The sequence below is a fragment of the Struthio camelus genome, chromosome 4, assembly GCF_040807025.1.
Source record: "Struthio camelus isolate bStrCam1 chromosome 4, bStrCam1.hap1, whole genome shotgun sequence".
NCBI classification, from domain to species: Eukaryota; Metazoa; Chordata; class Aves; order Struthioniformes; family Struthionidae; genus Struthio; species Struthio camelus.
In genome coordinates this window covers 78,769,693-78,791,438 of record NC_090945.1, presented here as the reverse complement: position 1 = coordinate 78,791,438, position 21,746 = coordinate 78,769,693, and the positions used below count along the sequence as shown (strand labels likewise).

The 21,746-nt window shown below is 41.1% G+C and overlaps 1 protein-coding gene across 12 annotated transcripts; it reads left to right on the top strand.

The window, feature by feature from the left end:
- The first annotated feature begins 207 nt into the window (after positions 1–207).
- TACC3 (transforming acidic coiled-coil containing protein 3) lies at positions 208–20,853 on the top strand. Of its 12 annotated transcripts, none has more exons than XM_068943585.1 (16): positions 208–393; positions 4,200–4,380; positions 4,531–4,676; positions 7,110–8,198; positions 9,460–9,559; positions 10,026–10,218; positions 11,236–11,288; positions 12,096–12,229; positions 12,341–12,431; positions 13,159–13,311; positions 16,220–16,296; positions 16,389–16,432; positions 17,508–17,668; positions 19,052–19,158; positions 19,381–19,501; positions 20,684–20,853. In XM_068943585.1, exons 2-16 carry the CDS (start codon positions 4,201–4,203, stop codon positions 20,747–20,749), a joined length of 2,715 nt encoding a protein of 904 aa, XP_068799686.1. In that variant the 5' UTR covers positions 208–393; position 4,200; the 3' UTR covers positions 20,750–20,853. The 12 variants fall into 12 exon arrangements, with proteins under 12 accessions (XP_068799686.1, XP_068799682.1, XP_068799685.1 ...); XM_068943581.1 differs by having other exon boundaries at positions 221–393; positions 12,320–12,431; XM_068943584.1 differs by having other exon boundaries at positions 257–393; positions 12,338–12,431.
- The last annotated feature ends 893 nt before the right edge of the window (positions 20,854–21,746 follow it).

Sequence of the window (21,746 nt, the reverse complement as noted above, 5' to 3'; positions counted from 1 at the left end):
AGTAAAACCGCAAACGCTTTACGCAGTTCTTTCCTGCATAGCAACGAGCTGTTCAGTAACAAGGAATTCGGCCGTTATTCACCCCGGCGGGCCGCCGTGATGGCGCCCCCGAACTACATTTCCCGGCATGCCCCACGCAGTACCATCACCCTCCGCGAAAACACCCTTCCGCGGGGGCTCATTGGCGAGGGAATAGCGGCTGGTCCCGCCTCCTTTCAGCGCTCTTTGCCGATTGGCGAAACCTTTCCGAATGCCGCTTCCTCATTGGCGGGCTGGGGCGGCCGTTGAATTTTGAAATCCTGTGGCGGCAGCTGAGGCGGTGCTGGCCGGCGGTGGCTGCGGTAGTGGGGACCTGGAGCCCGCGCAGCGCCTTGGCCGAGCGCACGGCGGCAGGTACTGCGGGCTGGGGCACCCTGGCGGTCGAGGGGGGCTTGGGGAGCTGCGGGCCGCCCCGCTGATTTGGGAGCGGGAGGTTTACGGGGGTTCCCGCCGTCTCGGAGGCGCCTCCCTGAGCCTCGGGAGGCTGTGGGGGAGGGGAGTCTTGTTGGGGGCCTCCGCGAGGTCGGGGAGGGGGCAGAGTGGGGCTGAGGGGGGGGGTGGCGTGAGGCTGAGGGGAGGGGGGGCCGCCGCCTCCGCGGGGTCGGGGAGGGCGGTGTGGGACTGAGGGGAGGGGGGGGCCGCCGCCTCCGCGGGGTCGGGAGGGGTGGCGTAGGGGTGAGGGGAGGGGGGGGCGCCGCCTCCGCGGGGTCGGGAGGGTGCGGCGTAGGGCTGAGGGGAGGGGGGGGCCGCCGCCTCCGCGGGGTCGGGAGGGGTGGCGTAGGGGTGAGGGGAGGGGGGGGCGCCGCCTCTACGTTTCGGGAGGGGGCGGTGTAGGGCTGAGGGGAGGGGGGGCCGCCGCCTCCGCGGGGTCGGGAGGGGCGGCGTGGGGGTGAGGGGAGGGGGGGCCGCCGCCGCGGGGTCGGGAGGGGTGGCGTAGGGGTGAGGGGAGGGGGGGGGCGCCGCCTCTGCGGGTCGGGAGGGGTGGCGTAGGGGTGAGGGGAGGGGGGGGCGCCGCCTCTGCGGGTCGGGAGGGGGCGGTGTAGGGCTGAGGGGAGGGGGGGCCTCCGCGGGGTCGGGGGGGGGCGGCGTGGGGGTGAGGGGAGGGGGGGGCCGCCGCCTCCGCGGGGTCGGGGGGGGCGGCGTGGGGGTGAGGGGAGGGGGGGGGCCGCCGCCTCCGCGGGGTCGGGGGGGATGGGTCTGGAGGGGGGGGCCGCCTCCGCGAGCTTGAGGGAGGGTCTTGACGAGGAGTCTCGGGGGGCATCCGCATAAGCTTGGGGGCTGTATGGGGCTGGGGGTAGCTCCATAGTCCTGGCAGCGCCGGGCGGGGGCGGTGTTTGGTGCTACCGAGACACCCCCCCGCCACGGAGGGTGGGGTGGGGAGGGGGCCGCCCACCCGAGCTTGCCGCTAGCTAACAGCGGGGCTCCTTCCCCTCCCTCAAGCTGTCTGTCTGCTGAGGGCGACGCTTCTCAGTCGGGTGACTTCTGCGGTCAGGTGCACCTCGCCATTTCGGACTGTTTGCTTAACTTTGGAGTGATAGGTTTGCACTAGAAAGTACAGCCGTCAGCTCTGTCAGTTTGCCTGGAAAGTTTCAGGGCACGTTTCTCCATTCATTTAAGTATTTACAAATTGTAATAACGCGTGCATTTTTGACTTGAAATGCTAGGCATGCACATTACTGATTTTTAAATTACTCTATTGGCCAGTGCTCTGCAGCTCAACTGCGAGAGGATCTCAGAAGATAATTAAGCACAAAAATTCCATCTCTTTGCCCTGCATGTTCAGTGCCTTTTTTAGGCCTTTGAGGATCCAACTGTATTTTAGGTATTGTGCCCTGATGTTCTTTTAAGATGTGAAGTGATTTCATTTGGGGATCTTTAAATGGCCATAGTGGGAAAACTTGCTGTTTTTTTTTTTTTTTTTTTTACAACATGGGCTTGTGTGCATTGGACACTCATCACTTTAAAAAAACTAAGATTTCTTTGTTTTGTTTTGTTTAAAGCCTTCCTTTCCCTTTTACCTTATTTCCCACAGCTACTAGCCAGCGAGACTGTGATAATAAAATCTAGATCAACTTCTAGTTGCACATATTTTAAGTCAATAATTACATATTTTAACAGCTGAATCCCAGAAAATGGAGTTTGCTTCTAATATCTAAGATTGTGGGTAAATGTGGTATATGTGCATCATGTCAGTATACTAGGTATTTAATTTGGCCTAGCAACGGTGCATAAAGAGCTCAATGCAATAAACCTAAAGTCTCCCATGAGCAGGGGATGCTCATTTGAGTTTGTGTTGGAAGGTACTCAATTTTATCTCATCTTAGGCTTTGTTTTTAAACTAACTAGCTACGGTAAACATCTAGTTTTTCTTTAGTCAGGTGTTGATCAGTTGTCTCAATTTCAGCTTGGAGGAATAAAGGGAAGCAGTGAAGCTGATTGCGCTTAAAGTTTTATAAATTCTTAATGTAATTTTTTAGCTCTAAAGCAACTTTGGCTCAAATATGACTCAGAGAAATAACAAATACAGGCATAACCTGCTTCTTGCTGTTGCTTCTTTAGCTATTGTTTGTATTCCATTGCTGATAGTGTAAAACTCTGCTCTACTGTTGTCTGTCTTGCAGACAAAGCAGCTGAGTTCAGTGGATAGTAAAGCAAATATCTGTGTAATGATTAATATAAGAGTGGGAGAATGTATGCAGAGACTTAAATTCACAAATTTAAACACACGGGGACAGTAGATTTGAAAACACGATGTAAAACTTTCAGGGTGAATGTTCTTGTTACCTTTCTGAATGATTTTGTCATCTTCAGATGATTTACTTGACTGCTCTTGGATGAAGGATGGAAAAACTAATTGTTAGGTGTTTTATTTCAAAGAAAGCTTTTGGTCTTTTGGAATGGTGATCTATTCCAGAAAGCCAGCATCTTCTCCAGTTGACAATCCTGATTATCTTTCATAGGTCCTTGTGTGCGTTTTTCCAATGGGTTCATTCTTATGGAAGAAGCAGCTTTGCTGGTGGTTTGACGGGTAGCTATGCACCCATCAAGGAATCATCCTTGGTGGGCAGTGGCTATGCCTAATTCTTGCTGTATGCTTTCCATCCTCTGGGTTTTTCTGCCTTTTGTCTTTCTGTTCGAAAAAACCCCACAATGCTTGGTGAGGCTACTACTGATTTTAAATCTGTTTATAAAAAAGCCACCAGAGGAGGCTCTAATGGGAATAAAAGGAGGACTGAGTTGAAGTACTATAAGATACTAGCTTGCATGGGATACTTAAATGTGTTCTTTCTCTCTAGCTTATTTTCTTCCTTAATCTTAGATGTCCTGCAAGCTTTAGTTTAAGTTCTTCACACTTGAAATGCTAGTAAAATTAGATCATCCTATATGGTCTTCTAAACCTTTAGGTATGCTTAATGTAAAAAGCAATGTTTAAGAAATATATATCTTTATTACAAGTTTTCTTTTTTTCAGGGTTTTCATACCAATAATGCTTATAAGACAAGGGATTCTTAAGTGCTCTGTGCCTTTTCAAAATGCACATGTGTTCAGACAGTGCAGGGAAAAATTGAATAACTTTATTCATAACTTTATAACTTTATTTTCTATATAACTTTATTCAGAACTCTGCTCCTAAGCACACCTTAACTAAACTAGCACTTGTTTTACTATTTACAGGTGTATATTGTGGTAATGAGGCCATATGAATAAAATAGAGAAATGATGATGGTTTGCTGCTTGCAAAGGCTGTAGTTTTGCTTAGTTAAATGCCCTATCATAAGAGACGTGACTGCGCCTCAGTGGCCCTACTGGCCTTAAGGATTTGAGAACGAAGAAAGTTGTAAATGATGCAGCTCCATGTAAAGGATTGGCAGCTTAGTAGGCTTGTATGTTAGCTGTGGAAAGTGTGGTATCAGCAGTTAACTTTTTAGACTCATCGGAAGAAGAGTGTCTGTGGAAATGCTGTGTTTAGATACCTGCAGGGTGGTCTGAGTTAACTTTTCATGAGGATTTTTAATACTTTTAAAACTCCTTTTGCAGCTGTTGATATTTCTCTGCTAGTAAGTGCCAGGCTTCCAGCTTCTTTGACTATCTGAAAGTGCATCTGGACAGCCACGCCCTCTCATTTCTGGTGTGTTGTTGTACATGTGTTGATATTCTAGAATGAGTCTGCAGATTTTAAATGCAGAAAATGGAGAAAATGGCGAAAACGTCAATGATGATTTAACAGCGGAAGACTGTGACTTTTGCTTCACACCACCGGAACCTACAGGGAGACCATCCATTCTGCGTTTATCACAGAAAGAAAACTTGCCACCAAGAAGTGTGGCAAAAACTATGAAGGTAAATCTACTTTTGTGTTGATTATATGCTGCTTTCTTCCTTTCCATGATCTCAGACACTGAACTGAATATGTTTGCTATTTGAAGCTTGAAAATACTGCTTTGTTCATGTTCTTCCTTTTTTCCTCCTCCTCCTCCCCCCACCCCCAAGGTAACTTTTCAAACTCCTCTAAGAGATCCTCAGACTCGAAAAATCTTAAGTCCTACCATGACAGACAAACTTGAGGCTACTTTTACGCTTGATGATTTCAGGGAAGCCCCAGAGGATGATCTTTTATCTGCATGCAACAATATTGAGTAAGTAATGTCACTGCTAGTAGTCTTAACAATACAGGACATACTCAATATAATTCTCCCTCGCTTTAAACTTGGTTGTTTAAAATGTAATTTTTCTAACAGGCGTAGACTGCATAAGTGGATCAGTATTAGTGCTGAACTTGATGCACAAACTCTTTTCAAAGCTAAAGCTTTCTGAGAAGTAATGACAGTTATCTTGGTTGCGATAGTGATTACTGAGCTCTGTTTCGATCTGTGCAACAACTGGCAGAGAAGACTACTATGATACAAATAAAATCTAAAACAAAAGAAGTACATTAGGCACAGAATACAAAACTGTTTCCTACGGTTAGTTTTTTTTATGCGAGACTCTATGACTATCTGTAGCTAATCTGACAAGTCTTCACATTTTCTTCATTATCTCTTTAAATTTTCTCCTTAGGATGTGTCTTCAGAAGGGTTAGCTTGAATTAACGCCCTGAGTCAGTGAGTGTTTAGATTTTGAAGAAAAAAAAAAAGGCACCTTGAAGTGAATGACATCAATCCCAAATCAGAACTCGCTCGTGCATCTCTAGGAGCCTGTGTCCCAGTGTGGCCAATGGCAGCTGCCTAGAGAAGGGCACAAAGTCTGCAGTGTTAATTTAGGCTTTGCAGCCTCCTCTTCACTAGAGATGCAGTTTACAATAGTGTAGCAATGATACAATGCTATTATGTTATTTCATAGTTCACGGTGGATATTTTTCTTACTGAATTTCTCAGCCTTATTTTAAACTTAAGTAAGCATCTGATGTCTATGATGCCTAGTGGTAAGAAGTCTTGGAGCTTAGCTTCCTCTTCTGTGGACAAGTGTGTCCTTCTGTTTTAAACTACCTGTTTACCTGTTTAAATGCAACCTGCACCTATTGTTGCATTTAGGAAGGGGAGAAGGGAGAAAGATGGAAATAGTGGATGACAAGTTCTCATTTAACATCTCGGTACCCCTTAAATGGTTGGATTCACTTCAACAGTTATTAACTTGCACGTATATTCTAGTTTAGAAAATTACTTCTGAGCAAGTCACCACGATTTTTTAAACTACTTGCTTAATTGCATCTATGGCTTAAACTTGTTTGCATGAATAAATGCAGATCTAATACATATACGGCTCAAGTGAGTTAAGGGCTGGCCCCTGATTGTTTTTAGGGGCATAATTGTGTGTCAGGTCATTGCTTGTGCATATCCTTTCTGCTTTTCCTCTTTCTACAAGCAGATCTGTATTTTAAAATAAAGAATTGCATGTTGCTGAATTACTTTTAGAGAGAAGTAGTTAAAAAACATGCCCTCTAAGTTTCAAGCATACAGCTTGCTCTCAACTGGCATTTATTAGGTTAAACACTGAAAGAAAATGGGAGGGGCCTGACTAGTTAGACAAGTCTAGGGCTGAACTGTTGCAGGGAAGAGGCACTCAAACCCGGTGAGAACTTTCTGACCTTTATCTCCAGCTTTTGCTTTCAGGTTTATCAAAGTAGTATTTTTATTGAGCAGCTTTTAATCATGTTCTGCTCTATAGCAGATATGAATGGCACACAAATAATTACTTTGCACAGGAACAAAACAATGGGAGGAAATCCTGTTTCAGGAAGTAATGGCTTAACTCTTTGTAGTCTGAGGATGAGCCTCAGAGAAGTCAAGCTTGGGGAAATAACATGGGGAGCAATAACTTGTAGAATACCCAGCAATAGTGAGTATACCAAGTTTCTTTAACCTATTTTTTTCTGTTAGAATCTTACTTCCCTCTCTTATTAGAGGGAAGTCGTTTATTTTCGCATATGCTGCTTTGCTCTTCAGCTTTGTTGTATAGAGCCGAGAATATCTAAGTCCAGATTCTGTTCTGACGTGGAGGACCTCATGGATGAAGTGCTGGCACTCGCTTTTCAGGCAAACAAAATCAGCCAGGATGAACAGACAAAGTAATGGATGAAATGGGAGAAGTGAGTCATGATGGTAGTCCTATTAGTCATGACTCATAGACAAATCACCACGAGGATGTGCTACTAGTTGTGTCTGTGTTTAAGCTGATTGTTTTTGATAACTCCAAGGATTATATATTTCAAACTATTCAGTGAAATGGAAATGTCCATTTTCATGTCACTGTGGTAAGGAGAGCTGTCACAGTGGTGACTGGAATAAGAGAACTTAGCTGTGGGTCAATGGATAGCTTAGGAATACTGAGTGCCTTTAAGGACTGATTCTTTTTCCTGTGGTTCGTGTACACCATCTCATAATCGCAGGCTGTTTAGATGGCAACTGATTCTTTGTTATGCTATTCTTTTGCTGTCAGCTCCCTTACTACATCAAAAATTTGAACTGTTCTAGAGCGTACAAAGCTACTTTGGCAAATCATCTTTTTAAACATGATTTGAAATGATATCTGAAAAGTAGTTAATCATGTGTGATCCGACTCTTTCAATGCAGCGAAAGTCTTCAAAAACCTGAAGCTGAAGCAAGTAGAGAGTCAAATACACAAATGCCAGAGAAGGTCAGCACTGCTTCTTACCCAGATGATGAGATGCCAGTGAAGAGCCGAGGTTCTTACAACATTGACTTTGATAACTTAAATGACATCAATCCCTTTCAGAGTTCAATGCAGCTGCAGAATTCTCCTGGAAATCTACAAAAGTCTCCTGTATCTAGCAGCCCTGAGGGAGTTTCTGGAAAAAGTAGTAATTCTCTTCCGCTGGATGATACGGCTCCTTCTCCTTCAACTACAGCAAGTACAGAGAACTCCAGCGCGGAGGAAAACATACTTTTCCCTGGAAAAGAATCTGTTTCGACAGAATTGGAGTCTAGCAAACACAAACTGACTCCTAAGGAAGCAATCAGTGACTCTGTGCAGGATGTGAAATCTGCTTCCAATGCAGTAAGCCAAACAGATAACTCTGTAGGATCAACAGAAGTGCCTACACATTCTGTACGATTATCTGGCAACTTAGATGCTAGTAGTTCTGGTGCTACTGGTTCTTCTAAAACTGGGGAACCAAAGCTTCGGAATGTTTCAGTAGCAGAAAAAAGCTCTACAGAAGAGTCAAAGCCTGCAGAGGAACCTGGTATCTCCAAGGAGGAACCTGCAGAAAAGCCTGGTATCACCAAGGCTGGACCAGTAAAACTGGAATTTGACTTTGATAACACCACTACTAGAAAACCACCTCCTAAGAGACTAGGTAAAAGACCTGGTATTAAGCCATCTTCCAAAAAAACTCCTGGTGCCAAAACAAAAACGGAGAATACTGAAGTGAAAAGTGTGAGTAATGTGGAAGAAGAAATTCCTGTTCCCAAAGCATCTTATAAGTTTGACTGGGACAAACTTGATGATCCAAACTTTAATCCGTTTGGAGGAGGCTCTAAAATTTCCAGCTCACCAAAGTGCCCTAAACCTAGCATTCAAAAAGCTCATCTGCAAAAGGAGCAGGATGGTACCTTGTCAAGGAGGGAGTCTCTTCCAGTGGAGCAGGATAACACACCAAGTGCTTGTGAGATTCTTGAGGAAAGAGATCTTGGAAGTCTGTAAGTAAATCTGCATAACTGAATGTAGAAGCACCTTGAACTCTCCTGTGAGAAAGGAGATGACTTATTTCTTAGAACAAATGGACTCTAACTCCTTGAGTTTCTCCCTCAGAGACGGGTGAAATTCTGACATGCACTGTAATTTTTAGCATAATGGGTTGTGACAGCAAAGATCTCCTTGGGGAGACATCTGGAGATAGCTAGGTTTGGGCAAAAGTCATTATTAAGCCGTGAGGAAGGGAAGAGAACAAGCTTGTGTGGGAAGAGCATTAATACCTTGGTCAAATGTTTCTTTATCCTCCCTCTTCCAAAGTTAAAGTAAAATGTGGAGGATAGGTAGCTGCTGCTATCTTTCAGGTGAACTGTGTATTAAGTTGTGACTGTGGAGAGTTAATAGGCGTAATTGTGCTTTATGCGGTGTGAAGGACTATGCAGTTCTGTTCCATGTTTACAGTGTAGAACTAAGGACTGATTGAAGCAAGTTAGAGTAGTGGCTGAACTCGTAGTTTCTTCTTTGTCTTGGACTCTGAATGCTATCTCCACTTAAACGGCTTCCCTTAAATGTTGCGGCTTCCCTTAAATGTTGCGTTTTTGTGGCACTGGATTGAATGAGTTCTTCCCTTCACTTGAGAAGGGGAGATGGTGTGTTTTATTTCCTATAAAGTGTAACTATTAAATGTTAGCAGCTTTTTGCGTTACTATAGGCAGGTGCTTGCCTGAAATAGACTTTAAGGAGATGTACGTTTGGCAGAAATAAGTGTCTGCTTTCTTGCTCCTTCTGTACCATGACGTACTTGTAACTTGTTAAATAATATTTATTCTGTCAGCAGTAAATGAAATATTGGACTTCTAATGAAGCTTTATGCCAATAGTCATGCCATGTTCTTTTGGCAGAAAGAATAGCAGGTTGCCTTGTAAATCCTAGTTCTTTTTTTAAACAAAAAGCTCATCTTAAAGTGATTTGGGCTTTACAGGTGGAAATACGTCAGGGGTATTAAGTAAAATGTGAAATGCCTCTGTGGTACCGCTGTGACTTTCTCTGCTTCCCGGATAGCACTGCTGTTGATGAAGGGAGAGCTTTCTGTCACTTAAGTGCCATCAGGCAAAACAGTGAATTTACATCTTCGCTCTTCTAGAAACTTTCTGCACTGCGTCAGAAGAAGCGCTCAAACTTATTTTGTTCAGTGTTTCAGTATATCTGGTAAACAGTTAAGAATTGTCTAGGTGACTTGGATTTTGGCAATATCTTTTTTTTCTATAGGGAAATTGGTAAACAGAGTGTGGCAGAAGACAAGCCAGGAATTCAAGAAGACAAGCTAGGAGGTCAAACAGAAGCTGAACTTCTAGGACAACTAGCCATGGTAAGGTATAGAAAAGAGATCTGGTTCTTGGCCAGTTTAACAGAACAAAACTATTCTTGACTTCACCGCTATATCCCTTGTTTGATATTTCATGTAAGAACTAGTTTTTAAGGATCTTCACTACTTTTAGAGTGAATATCAACTGTGCACAGAGTTCTTTTGAAGGTAACATCAGAGGCAGCAAAACTGATAGCTTGATGCATAGTATCTCTTTTGATCAGCGGTAGCATATAAGGACAAACCTAAGGGTGTAGACTCTAAAGAGCTACTCCTGTCTAATGTGAGCCATACTTAACATCTTGGTACTGTGTAGTTTGTGCTGTGAACTTTTGAGATTTAATTATGTTGGCTGCCCAGCTAGTTTGACAAACCAATTTGGTCATTACTATGATCCTGAATATATTATTTTCATATTGCAAGTAAAATGTTTTATATTAACAATAAAAAGGATTGCTTTTTTCTACAGGAGAAGAAAATGAGTCCGTCTAAGTTGTCTCCAGGTAATGTCCCCTCTCAAGATAACCTAGTTTCTACTGACAGTGGAAAAAGCTCAATGCCTGCAGGAGAAATTAAACTTAGTTCCAACAGAACTGAGACAATAACAGATGACCCGACAGCTAGCACTGAACCTGAAGAGCAATTCAGACCATCAGCAGAAGGTAAGAGCAGTTTTAGGATAGGCTTGGAAAGACGTTATTAAAATAACTGCTCCATATTTATTTACTCTTACTTCAGTACTGGCAATTGAAACTACTTCTTATTTCCTTTTGTTGTCCTAAAGAGGTTGTAGAATTCACAAAATGTAGCAGAGGTGGGAAATGTATTGAAGATTGTGTCTAACCTCCTCTGGATTCTACTAAGTTCAATAGCTGACTGCTAGCAATCTGCTGCCTAAGAGATGAACTTTATTCTGGAATAGAAATGGTGTCTTTGGACCTTCAGTGACTGCTGCTGTGCTGAAAATATATGCTCTGCCCTCAAAGTCACTTCTGATGTTAAGTGCTCTCTAAACTGAGAACGTTAGAGCCGTTTAACTGCCTGCATTTGAGTCTTATAGCTTACTGTAGGCCTTCAGCACTGCTTAAATGCTGATTGCTTGTTGCAGCAAGCAACAGATGGGTGATCTTTCTGCACTTGCACAGATGTCTTAAACTTACTGCATAGCAAAGACTTCTGTTCACCTGGAAGGGTTATTGCTTGTAAGAGCATTATGGGGAAGGATGAGCAAATTTCTTGACCACTGGAGTGGCAGTGATGTCTTGAGAAATGGCTGTGATAACTGTGATCGCAGTTATGAGCTGTATACTGATTTTAATGGTCAGACTTGGCAATTTTAACCTTTTATGGGGCACTGTGTAAAGTAGAAGAATATCAGAGTGAGCTTGCCACTTTGACCATAGCACAACAGAATTTCTTCAAATGTGTGTTGAATTCTATGAGTTTAATATGCATTTGGGGATAAATGGAGGCTGCAAGTTTATTTGCCTTAGAAAACGTTGCCTTTTTAAATTTCATTTTGAAGTGTAAGACTCTTGGCAAGTGGAAAACTAAAGCTGATGAGATGGGAGGAGGGATTTATTTGCTTTTTTACCTGTACGTATCTGTTTCTATCTGTAGATGCTTCACCGTGAAATAATATGGCAATATTGCACATCTTTTGTATCATTCTTTTCCAGTTCTAGGAATGGGCATAGAAATAGACTATCTGGAACAGTTTGGAACTTCATCGGTAAGTATGATACTGAAATGTTTTGTTCCCCTTCCTGCCTAAGGGGAAAGGAAGAGAAAGGAAACTGTCAAGCCTTAGATACTTTTGTGAAATGACTTGGCTTTGAATTTAACCATAGAAGTATACATTCCGTTTCAAAGAAACGTCTCTATAAGGCTGGGGGAGAATGTAGTTACAAGCAGTTCTGCTAAGCATCAGAGATCCTGTGCTTTTAGTTTGCAGAGGTGCTATTTCTGTTGTCAGTAGTGAAATTGAGATGGGTGATGTTTTACATCTGATTGCCAAAGCTCTGAGAACATAATGCTTTGGAAGTGCAGGATCACTGTTTTGAAGCAATATTTTTTTTTTTTTAAGAGTTCTTCAGGAAGTCTATCAGAATGTCATGTTTCAATTAATACAGCTTAATTATTCTTCCCCTTCCTTTGGACCAGAGTAGGAGTGACTATGAATATACAGTGAATTGAAATAGTGTTTTTTTTTTTAATCCCACTGTGTTTGTATTTATGTTAGCAAAGGCAGAGGCCGACACATACTACTCCCTCAGTTTACATACCATCTTTCCCTGTCAGATAGGTCTGCTGGCTTTGAAAAATTCGTTTTGTTTCTCTGTGAGCGAAGGACTTTGAGTTCACTTGATGTTACATAAGGACTTAAGCCTGTGGGCACCAAGGTCTGTTACGTAATTTTTCTCCTGAGAACAATACTCTGGCCACAGAAGAATAGGCTCACCCTTCCTCCAGAGGATTGTGTGTGTTAGTGTTACGCTATAAAGCAGTAAATCTGCTAGTTACACCTCTTTCCCCTCAGTTCAAAGAGTCTGCTTTGAGGAAACAGTCGCTGTATTTGAAGTTTGACCCTCTGTTGAGAGACAGTCCCAGAAAACCCATTTCTGGTACTATTGAAACAAATACGAATATCATGACTGCTCCCCTTCAGTGTGGGTAGGTATTGATTTAATCTAAACTGTAGTACATAGCCTTACAAAGAAAGGCAGCACTTGAACACAATTGCTAGCATCTGTTCATTTTTAGTCCTGTTGCTGATTTAAGCAGATTGCTTGAGGAAGCTGAAAAGCCTGCAGTGAGTCTTCAAAACGAAGAAAAACCGAAAGGACTAGATCTTCTGGGAACATTTACAACTTCTGTAAGGATACCTGAAATGAGATCAAATTTCTTGTTGATATTTTGCGGGAAGGGGTCAGGTAGTGTTCTGCATTCAAGATTTATCATGCAAAGCTTCTATGGATAACAGAATACTTAATGCTTTGGATAACGGAATATTTGAAGTGCTTATTTAAACTGTCATCTTAGAAATGAGGTTGGATACCCAGTGATATCAAAGTTAAACTTTTTGATGGGCTTCATGTCCTTGGGTATTATCTTTTTTGCGCAAACTAGTAGCGTTGCACATTCTTTAAGAGAATTTAAACCGTTCTGAAGAACGCTGTATTTGAGCAATCTCTCATGCAGCTGAAGCCACAAAAATAAGATAAACTCTTATTTTAATCGCACTGCTGAGATGAAAAGCACTTCAGTTAAACTTGATGCTGTACAGCCTAAGGTTTGTAATGTGAGCATTGTTTTTTGAATAGAGATCTACACAGCAGTTTCCCAAACTGGTGCCTGGTTTACTGACGGACATAGTGTGATGTCGTCTGCTGTTTCTGCCCGTCATAACTGGTAGATGGCAATTTAACACCTCAAATAATTGCATAATTCTACAAAATTATAAGATAGCAACTGTTATGGTAACAGTTATGGAGGCAGTTTGGAGGGTTATGGTAACAGTTATGGAGGCAATTTGGAGGTTTCTTAAGTTAAATATGTTGAATTAGCTAAAACTCTGATTTTTTTTTTTTCTTTCCTCACAGGATAGAGGTCCCCTAATTCCAGACTCTCTGACCAGTGGTGTTTCACCACTGCCTTTTACTGCTTCCACAAACGCTGCAGTGGATGCTATTATAGATGTGCTAAAATACAGTCAAAAAGATATGGATGCAGCTGTCGAACTGGTTAAAAAAGAGGTATGGTGATCCCTCCCAAGCAAAACTTTAGCCTTAAACCACACAAAGGGGATTTTTATGTGGTACACTTCTCTACACCTGATAGTCCTTTTCATCAGACTTGGAATAAGCATCTCTTCCTGAAAAGTTTACTATGAACTTGATAGAAGTAAGAGCTGTAGAACTCTTTAGGGCTGATATATAAGGAAATATAGCAAACTTCACTTTTAGTAGTCAGCTTCTGCCTAGTACTGACCAGTATTAAACAAGGATCTACTATCAAGAGGTGTAATGCATGGAGGCTTGATATCAGAGATCTAAAGACTTTTATTAAACTATGCAAGAACTACCTGTTCTTGCCTACAGGAACAAGGGCCTTGATTATAACTATATCCTTAAAACAAGCTAAAGCTGTGATGATAATTCAGTGAAGGGATGTGTTGTCTTTTTTCTGTGTGGAATTGGGAGGCACAAGGCAAAGGGGAGAGCACGATATGTCCAGCTGCTAAACTAAGAAAATAGCTTGGAACAGTGGTGGAGAGTAACGTTAAGTGGAAGAGGAAGGAAGGAACCAGTGGTATGTCAAGAGTCTTCAACTCTATTGGTATGGAAATTGCTTTCTGACCCTCACTTTTTGATGCAAGAGTGGTATGTCCCATCATTCCAAAAATCTAACTACTTTCATTATGGCTTTTGGATTATGTAAACTTACCAATAGTAATTTGTGTAAAAGGAGTACTTATGCCTAAATCTCCCTAAAATTAATTGTGTCACTCTCTGTGGTCATTGCAAAACTAACTTCTGAGGCAGCATTCAAAATATCTGACCAACCACGCTGCAGTCGGCGAGACTAAGGATACCAAATGCCCTTTATGAAGATTACCAGCGCCTATGGCCATTTGCTGCTTTACAGTTCTTTTCCTTTTGAGTACAAAGGTGCTCACTCTTCTAGAAATGACAGTCTTGCAGAACTGTTTTCTGTCTGTTATTTGGGAGGAAACTTTTACTTTGTGTGTTCTGTAGTGCATGAAAGAGGAAATAGTGCAGCTGTGGCAGGGAACAGATCTTAGCGCAGTAAGCAAAAAGCAATTTGCATAATAGGGAGTAAAGCTTGTAACATCTTAAAGTTAGTGCTCTGATTTCAGAGAACCATTTTAAACAGGTAAACATAGCTGCATTAAGATAGGTGTGACTGGATGACTCTAGCTGTGCCTCACTTAAATAAAATTAAAAAAAAAAAAGCTTGATTGTACTGTATTAATCTGAAAGGATGACAACCTGAACTTAGGATGACCTTAATTTTTTGTGAAACTACTTGAGAGTGGGGGGAGGGGGAGAAACCCTGTTTTCCTTCTGGATATCTATAAAACATTTCATGAAAACTTGCTTTTTGGGGGTCTATTGAATTATTTCAGTTGATCTAGCAAATGAAAACTTCTAATTGTTTCTGTCTTCACTTGCTTTTTGTCAAATTTTGTTTCCGACTTCACAATTATTAATCTTCCTGTATTTATTTCCGTAAGGAATTTAAAGTTTGACAGGTTCTCTCCGTATGTTTTGATACTTTCTTTTTTACAATTCACTTAAGGTGTGTTGACTCTCAAAACTACCAAAGTCACAGTAGTTCCTGAATTACAGTATGCTGTGAAACTTTGAGGGAAAACAAGAAGTAATGGGGTGCTCTCCTCTTCTTATTTAAACTTCTAGGCTGTTTTATCTATGTTTAAGCTCCTTTGTTATTAAGTGGCTTCCCATACTGTGAAGTTGACTTATCAGCATTATAGTTTTTAAAAGAAAACCCCAGGACAAAACTGAATTTCCAGGAGTTTAAGGCAAAGATACTACCTTGCTTATAGTGTCTAATACGGTTACTGTGAGTTCTGTTTTAAATTCAGTTGTTGGGATATAGGTATGGATATTCTTCAAGATTAAATGTGGTTAAATTTGGAACTGTGGTGGGGGAGGGTTGAGCATTGCATAAAAATGGCTTTAAACTGCAGCTTGATCTTGACCAGAATAACTAGTTGTATATCAAGCGATTCAGTTGCTAAAGATCTCTATATAAGGAATAGGTTGTCCTTATTACAAATAGCTTATTTAAAAAAAAAATAAAATAAAAAACAAGACTTTATCATGGAGAGAACAAATTAACTTCTGTTTTCGGAAGTTCACTGAAGTTAAAATATAGAAGAATGCAACTCTGACACAAAAGGTGATTCAGCTATATATCTCTAATAAACATAAGTAATTGATATAACCCAATCTCATGCCTTGTTGACGCTTTCTATGACCAGATGTTTCTTTCCTATTAATACCAAAGTATAGTGTATCTTGGAAATGTCTTGAAGATGTATTGATTGCTATGTGGCATGTCTGAATGCTTTAGTGAGTACCTTAAATTTTGTTAAACTTAGCAGTGACTTCCATGAGTGAATAAACATATTTCCTCTTAAATGCAACTGCCTTCCAGTATTTGCTGTCTTTTCTCTGTTAAGATTAGATTCATATGGCTTCTTTTGCTTGCCTCTTAAATAAAAGAGAATGGGTGACTCTTGAGAGAATATTTCATGGCAGAAGATTACTGGCCAAGGAGCAATGTGACCTTCATGTAGGATGAGTAAGACTAGTCCAGAGGTAGGCTGAGATTGCTCCAGTCTTGCCATTTAATAGATGTCAGTCACATTCAGTTGGAATTACTTCTGTGACACCTAAGTATCATACTCTGTCATCTCATTTAACCTAACTAAACTTGTAATGAAACACTTCACTTTAATTCTGTTGAGCAGTCAGAATTCAAATTTTCCCCATAGTAAATACTTAGTATATCTAAGTTACCCTTCAGGCTATTTTGGTACTCAAAATGTGTATTGCTCCCTGTGAAAGACAGTTTTGCTTTCTCCCCTCCCTCTTCCTCCCCCCGCCCCCAAAGGTTCAAGAGAAGCAGTTGGAGACCTTAGAATGGAAAAAGAAGTATGACAAGCTTCATATGGAATACAAGGAAATGGGGTAAGCATCTGCCTTGATTTATGTATCTACTTATTTCTTCAGGCTGGTTTTTCTAACTTACGTTCAACATTGTCTTTCATGTTTTATTTCAGAAAAATAGTTGCTGAGTTTGAGGGTACAATAACACAAATGATGGGTAAGTTTCATATTTACACAATAGTTTGAGGGGGGCCCATGCTAAGCATAAGACTACTAACTGAAGTCGTAGTAGTAGACTACTAACTTTCACTTTTAATGGCTTTAGTGTTTCATCTGCTTATGGGTTGTGTGTATGGCTGCAGGCAAGACTCATAGGTTAACTGTTTTTGTATCTTTAAACAGATGTAATAGTGTATATTGACATAACTTGGTAGGTAATGATGACTTCCTAGGTTAGGCACAGACACATTAAGCTTTTTTGTCTCTCCAGTTGAGTGTGGACTGTTGGTGTTGTTTTTTTAGAATTGGCACATGTGAATGTCTGCAGCTTGTGTTAAATGAGTCAGGTAATAAACAGTGACTAGATGTCAATAGAAGTTCTGACTGGGTAGATCTGCCCTTTGCTTCAGTCAGATTTGTGACTTTAAAGTCACGAAGACACTGAGTGAGAGTCATGTTGTAAAAATTCATTCTCCAAGCTGAATTTGCCAGATCTGTGTCTTGCTTAAGTTTGGTTAAGGTGACTTGATTAATATGTCAACTTTTTTCCTGCTTCTTTAAACAGTAAGCCTATGGGGAAACATAGCTCAGGTGTACTAGCAAAAACTTGACCTGAAAGGGTTTGCTGTGCCGATTTAGCTTGTTATCTCAGTCTTCCAGATATTCCAGCTCCTATGTATGCTTGGAATGAAAAACATGTAAATATTGTCTTACATTCCTTGTTTCTGTCGCATCTGAGGCTTCTGTTACGGTAAACTCAAGTGCAGTATTTTGGCTACATCGCAGTAGAACTAGAATAGAAGCCTTTAAAGTAAAACTATGTATTTTGACAAGCCCCTTATAAGCACAGCCCTTAATGGCCTCTGGAATTAATAGGAGGTAATATGCAGCAGATTAACCTCTTCCCTAAAAGTAAGGATACGACATCCTTTGGGAGGAGAGGCTAAACTAGGAAAGCCTTTTTTACTGAAGAGGACAGTAAACTGTAGGTGTAGAATTCGTGTGTCCATATTATAAATTTCTTTTGTTTTACGCTAATGCAGTGCCTAACACTGTTATCATCTCTTTCTCAGAGGATGCTCACAAGCAGAAGGAGCTTTCAAAGAAAGAAATGCAGAGGATGGTGGAAGAGAAGCAACAAGTTATTTCAGATTTGAACTCTATGGAGAAATCTTTCTCTGAACTGTTCAAACGATTTGAAAAACAGAAAGAAGTGCTAGAAGGTTATCGCAAAGTAAGTTGCTATAATGCAGATGATAACCTTTCAAGGTAAAGGTGACTTACCTTCTGAAAGAGTTGGAGAAATGATGAATTTCTAGAGCAGTCACTAGCTACTACAGGCACTACCTGTAAAACAAGGTACCAGGTTGTAGTCTGTTTAAAGATTAAAAATGAACTATTTATTAGGCATTTAATTCTAATTTAAAATACGATCATCTTTTTGTTAGAAGCCAAAGTTTTCTCAAGCAAAAGAACGAGCCATTCCTTCCTGTATGCATAAGGATATCACTTTGCTAATCCTGGAGAATGATTCAAAGTGTCAACCCTTGCATAGGCGTAGCCTGGTTCCCTACATTCTCGCTGGGTGCTATTACAAGGTGAAACGCATGCTATTGGATATTCTTTAGCTTAAAAACAAACCCTGGTAAAGTCAGGTCTTTGTTCTAAAACATCTACAGCTATTTCTGGAGAAGGAGAAATGAAGCTACTGAGCTAATTTCTTTGTGTAGGAAATGCATAGAAACTGATAACAGCTTTTATGAAGAGGATGTGCCTTCAGATGTTTGTCTTCCTTAAGTTATCCTTTAATGTCCCCTACTTCAGCTCAAAACCAGCCTGTTAAAAGGTTCATGGTAGTCTAGGCTTGAGAAACAGACATGTTCTCTCTTGCCATTTACAATGTTAGCGTTGCAGAAACTTAAATGAGACATCTTTCTTCATCTTATGTCCGTTCCTGCTCTCCACTGTGAATGCAGAAGGTTTCTCCTTAGCACAGAGCTAAAGCATCATCTGGAGACATAATGAGTTGCTAAGTTCAAGATCTGGAATTAGTGGAGAGTCTTAGCGCTTTTTTCAAACAGCTCCAACTTGCTATAGTAGCTAGTGAAAGAATCAAGGTGTGATAATGTTGCTAGCAACTGAGGTAACTGTGCTGCTATTTAGTGTTGGATTTGTTTGCCTCGGCGTCCAAAGCCTGAATCTTTCCATGGACTCCTGGAAGTACTTGAATTTCTAGTTATTCTTGGGACAATTGCAAGCTAAGATGAAGTTGAAAGAACAGAAACTGATAAGAGAATTAGCAAGGTCCCAGCAGCCTTTCCTCTTTACTGGAAGCTTTCTGTTAGATAGTATGTTTAGGGGGTGGGGCAGAAGATAGTTTAGTTTGTGCAAAATGAGGGTTGAAAACTTCTTCACCTCCATATGAGTGTGTGGGTCTTGACACACTGTTCCTATTACTCTCAAGCAAATAATGCCACTTTACTGTAGTCAAATAGCCTATATGGGAAGTGGGGAAACTTGTCCAACTTATCTTTGTGGGTATGTGGCTAGGAATCTGCAGTGTCAAATGCTTAGCTCCTAGCATGTAAAAAGCTAACTAAACTTCTCCCTGGGATAGAATGAAGAGGCTCTGAAAAAATGTGCTGAGGACTACCTGGCCAGAATCAAGAAAGAAGAGCAGAGATATCAGGCACTAAAGGCACATGCTGAAGAAAAGCTGCATCAGTAAGTACCGTGTCAGAAGTCAAGTACTGGGAGTGAAATACGTAGCTTGCCTAATTGGCACTGCTGCAGAACTTGGTTCATTGGTGCCAAAACTTTAGTGTGACTTAAAACACTTTTTAATTTGGGGATTAACCTTCCAAGTGCAAGAATTTGGCAGAACTGTTCACATCAAATCACACTATGCTGTCTGGGGGCTTAAACGCTGTCCTGCTTCAATTCCAGAGCAAATGAAGAAATTGCCCAGGTACGGAGCAGAGCCAAGTCAGAGACTGCAGCATTACAAGCCAGTCTTCGCAAAGAACAAATGAGGATCCAGTCCTTAGAGAGGAGCCTAGAACAAAAGGTTAGTCAAAAGTGTCACTATTGAGTCTGAGTTACTTCTTGAGCTAGTTTAAGTGCCTTGTACCAGTGCTAGAAATAACCATGCTAACTAGCTGTGCTGTTTTTGCTGGCTGCTGTCCAGGCAGGCTCTGGAAAATAGCCATCGAAACTTAGAGCACAATTCTAGCATGCTAGAACTCATCTATGTGTATGAATTTGTGCAAGCAAGGTTTGTTACCACTGGTGGGTCACAGAAGCAATTGGTCCAGGTTACTGTGTCTGGAGGTTATCTGAACTGCTGGAGCTGGTGGAGTAGTGAAACTTAAACATCTTACAGGGCAGAATTTGGGAGTGAATCTTGAATAGCTGACTGATTTAGCTAGTTCCTAAGCATATGGCTTAAGCCATTAGCACTAATACAGACTTTTGTATTGTCTGAGCTCTTTCAGTTTTTTTTCAGGCCATGTTAGACTTTTTTAAAGGAAAAACTCTAAGGATTTAAAAATTACATTGCTGGAAATGCTTGATACTAGGTTTATACTGCATGATGCAGTATGGTTATATTTTTTACCAGCATTGAAGACTCGGAATTCCTGCATTTCTGAGGAAAAGTCCCGTGTCTGTTGCATTTTCAGGCTTAGGGCTGGGGTTTGTGTAGCTGAATAAATACATCTTGACATAATGAGATGAGAAGAGCCAATTAACACAGTACTAGTTTTGCTCCTGTTATAAATGCAGCAACATCTTATGTTAAGAACTCTTTTTATTAAAGTGGTTGACCATATAAGGAGTTACAAAAACTAGATTTTTTTTCCACGTGTCAGTAAGTGTCCAAGTGTCATCCTGCAAAATAGTTTGTCTTGCGAAGACTGAAATCTAAACTGTCACTGTTATCTTAAATTTAAGATAAAGTAACAAGAGGACTTTGAGTATAATTCATGATTCCCAAGACTGACTGATTATGGGGAAAGTCTGTAGGAGAAGTAGAGACAATATAGTAAATTCTGGCTCATTTGCCAAGCCTATTAAGGGTACCTTATAACCTTCTAAAAGTAGACTGTCCTTCAGAGTAAATTTACATAGTTCAGTAACATATAAGTGGACTTTCTATTCCATGTGTTGGCAAACATGACTTGACTCGTCTTACTGTATCAAAGCTTAGCCATACCAGAAACTCACTTTTTTCTTTTTCCGTTCTTAACAGACTAAAGAAAATGATGAGCTAACGAAAATCTGTGATGACTTGATTTTGAAGATGGAAAAAATCTAATAGCTGAACTGTCTTGTAAATATGTCTAGTCTCTCTGAATTCCTGTTCTGTGTTCACTCACTTTTTAATTATGAATGTGGAAAAAATAAAACTCTTGATTTGCACTTCTTGTATGTTATTGGCTGTATCTTTTTGTAGGAAACATCAGTTTATTGGCAAGGTCATAAGTACTTTGACTCGAGTGCCCCTTCTGGTACGTATCAACGTTCATCATGAGAAACGCTTTCGCATAAGTCGTTCAAACAGTGTCATCCTCAGTTTTTTTCCTATATGGCAGCACCAAGGTTCTGTACTGATCAGCAAACTGGCTTTGCTGATCAGGGTCAACATAGGACATGTCTGTTTTGCATGTCCTGCAGTCTCCTCTTAATCAAATTTTCTAGAGTTACAAGACTGTAACAGAGCTTGACCTGTCAAGTGCCATAAAATAAGAAATGAAAGTTTAAGCAGACTGAACGTTATGTCCTGCCTACAGTTACCTATGTTCTCCCTTTATAGGAGACACTTGCTTATTGGTGTGAATCTTAGACTTAAGTGTTTGCAGTAAACAAGACCAGTTACTAATCTTGAAGGTGAATAATAGGCAAAACATCTCTTATAGGGTTGTCTTGTACTTTGTTCATTTGCCAACAGAACTTGAGGGGGAGTGGATTTTTCATTTACTGATGTGAAAGTGTAGAACTTAGCCTTCTTTATTTTAAGGCTATGTGGTTGCACTGAAGTGATTCTGTTGTAGCAGGCTAACTAAGATGTACTGAATAGCAGAACAGACTTGCTGCTCTGCCTTGTTGGTTTTTTTAATTGCTTTGGTCTGTTTGGTGCTACTGATTTTCCAGTCAGTAGTCCAGACCTCTGACGCTTGCCTGAAAGACAATGACCAACAAAGTGATACCTCTTACGGAGGGCCTTGAGCAAAATACAGGAGGCTGCAGGTCAGAGGCTGGGATGAAGTCAGCTTTAATTAGGGCAGTAATTGATATCTTAAATGAGCTATTTC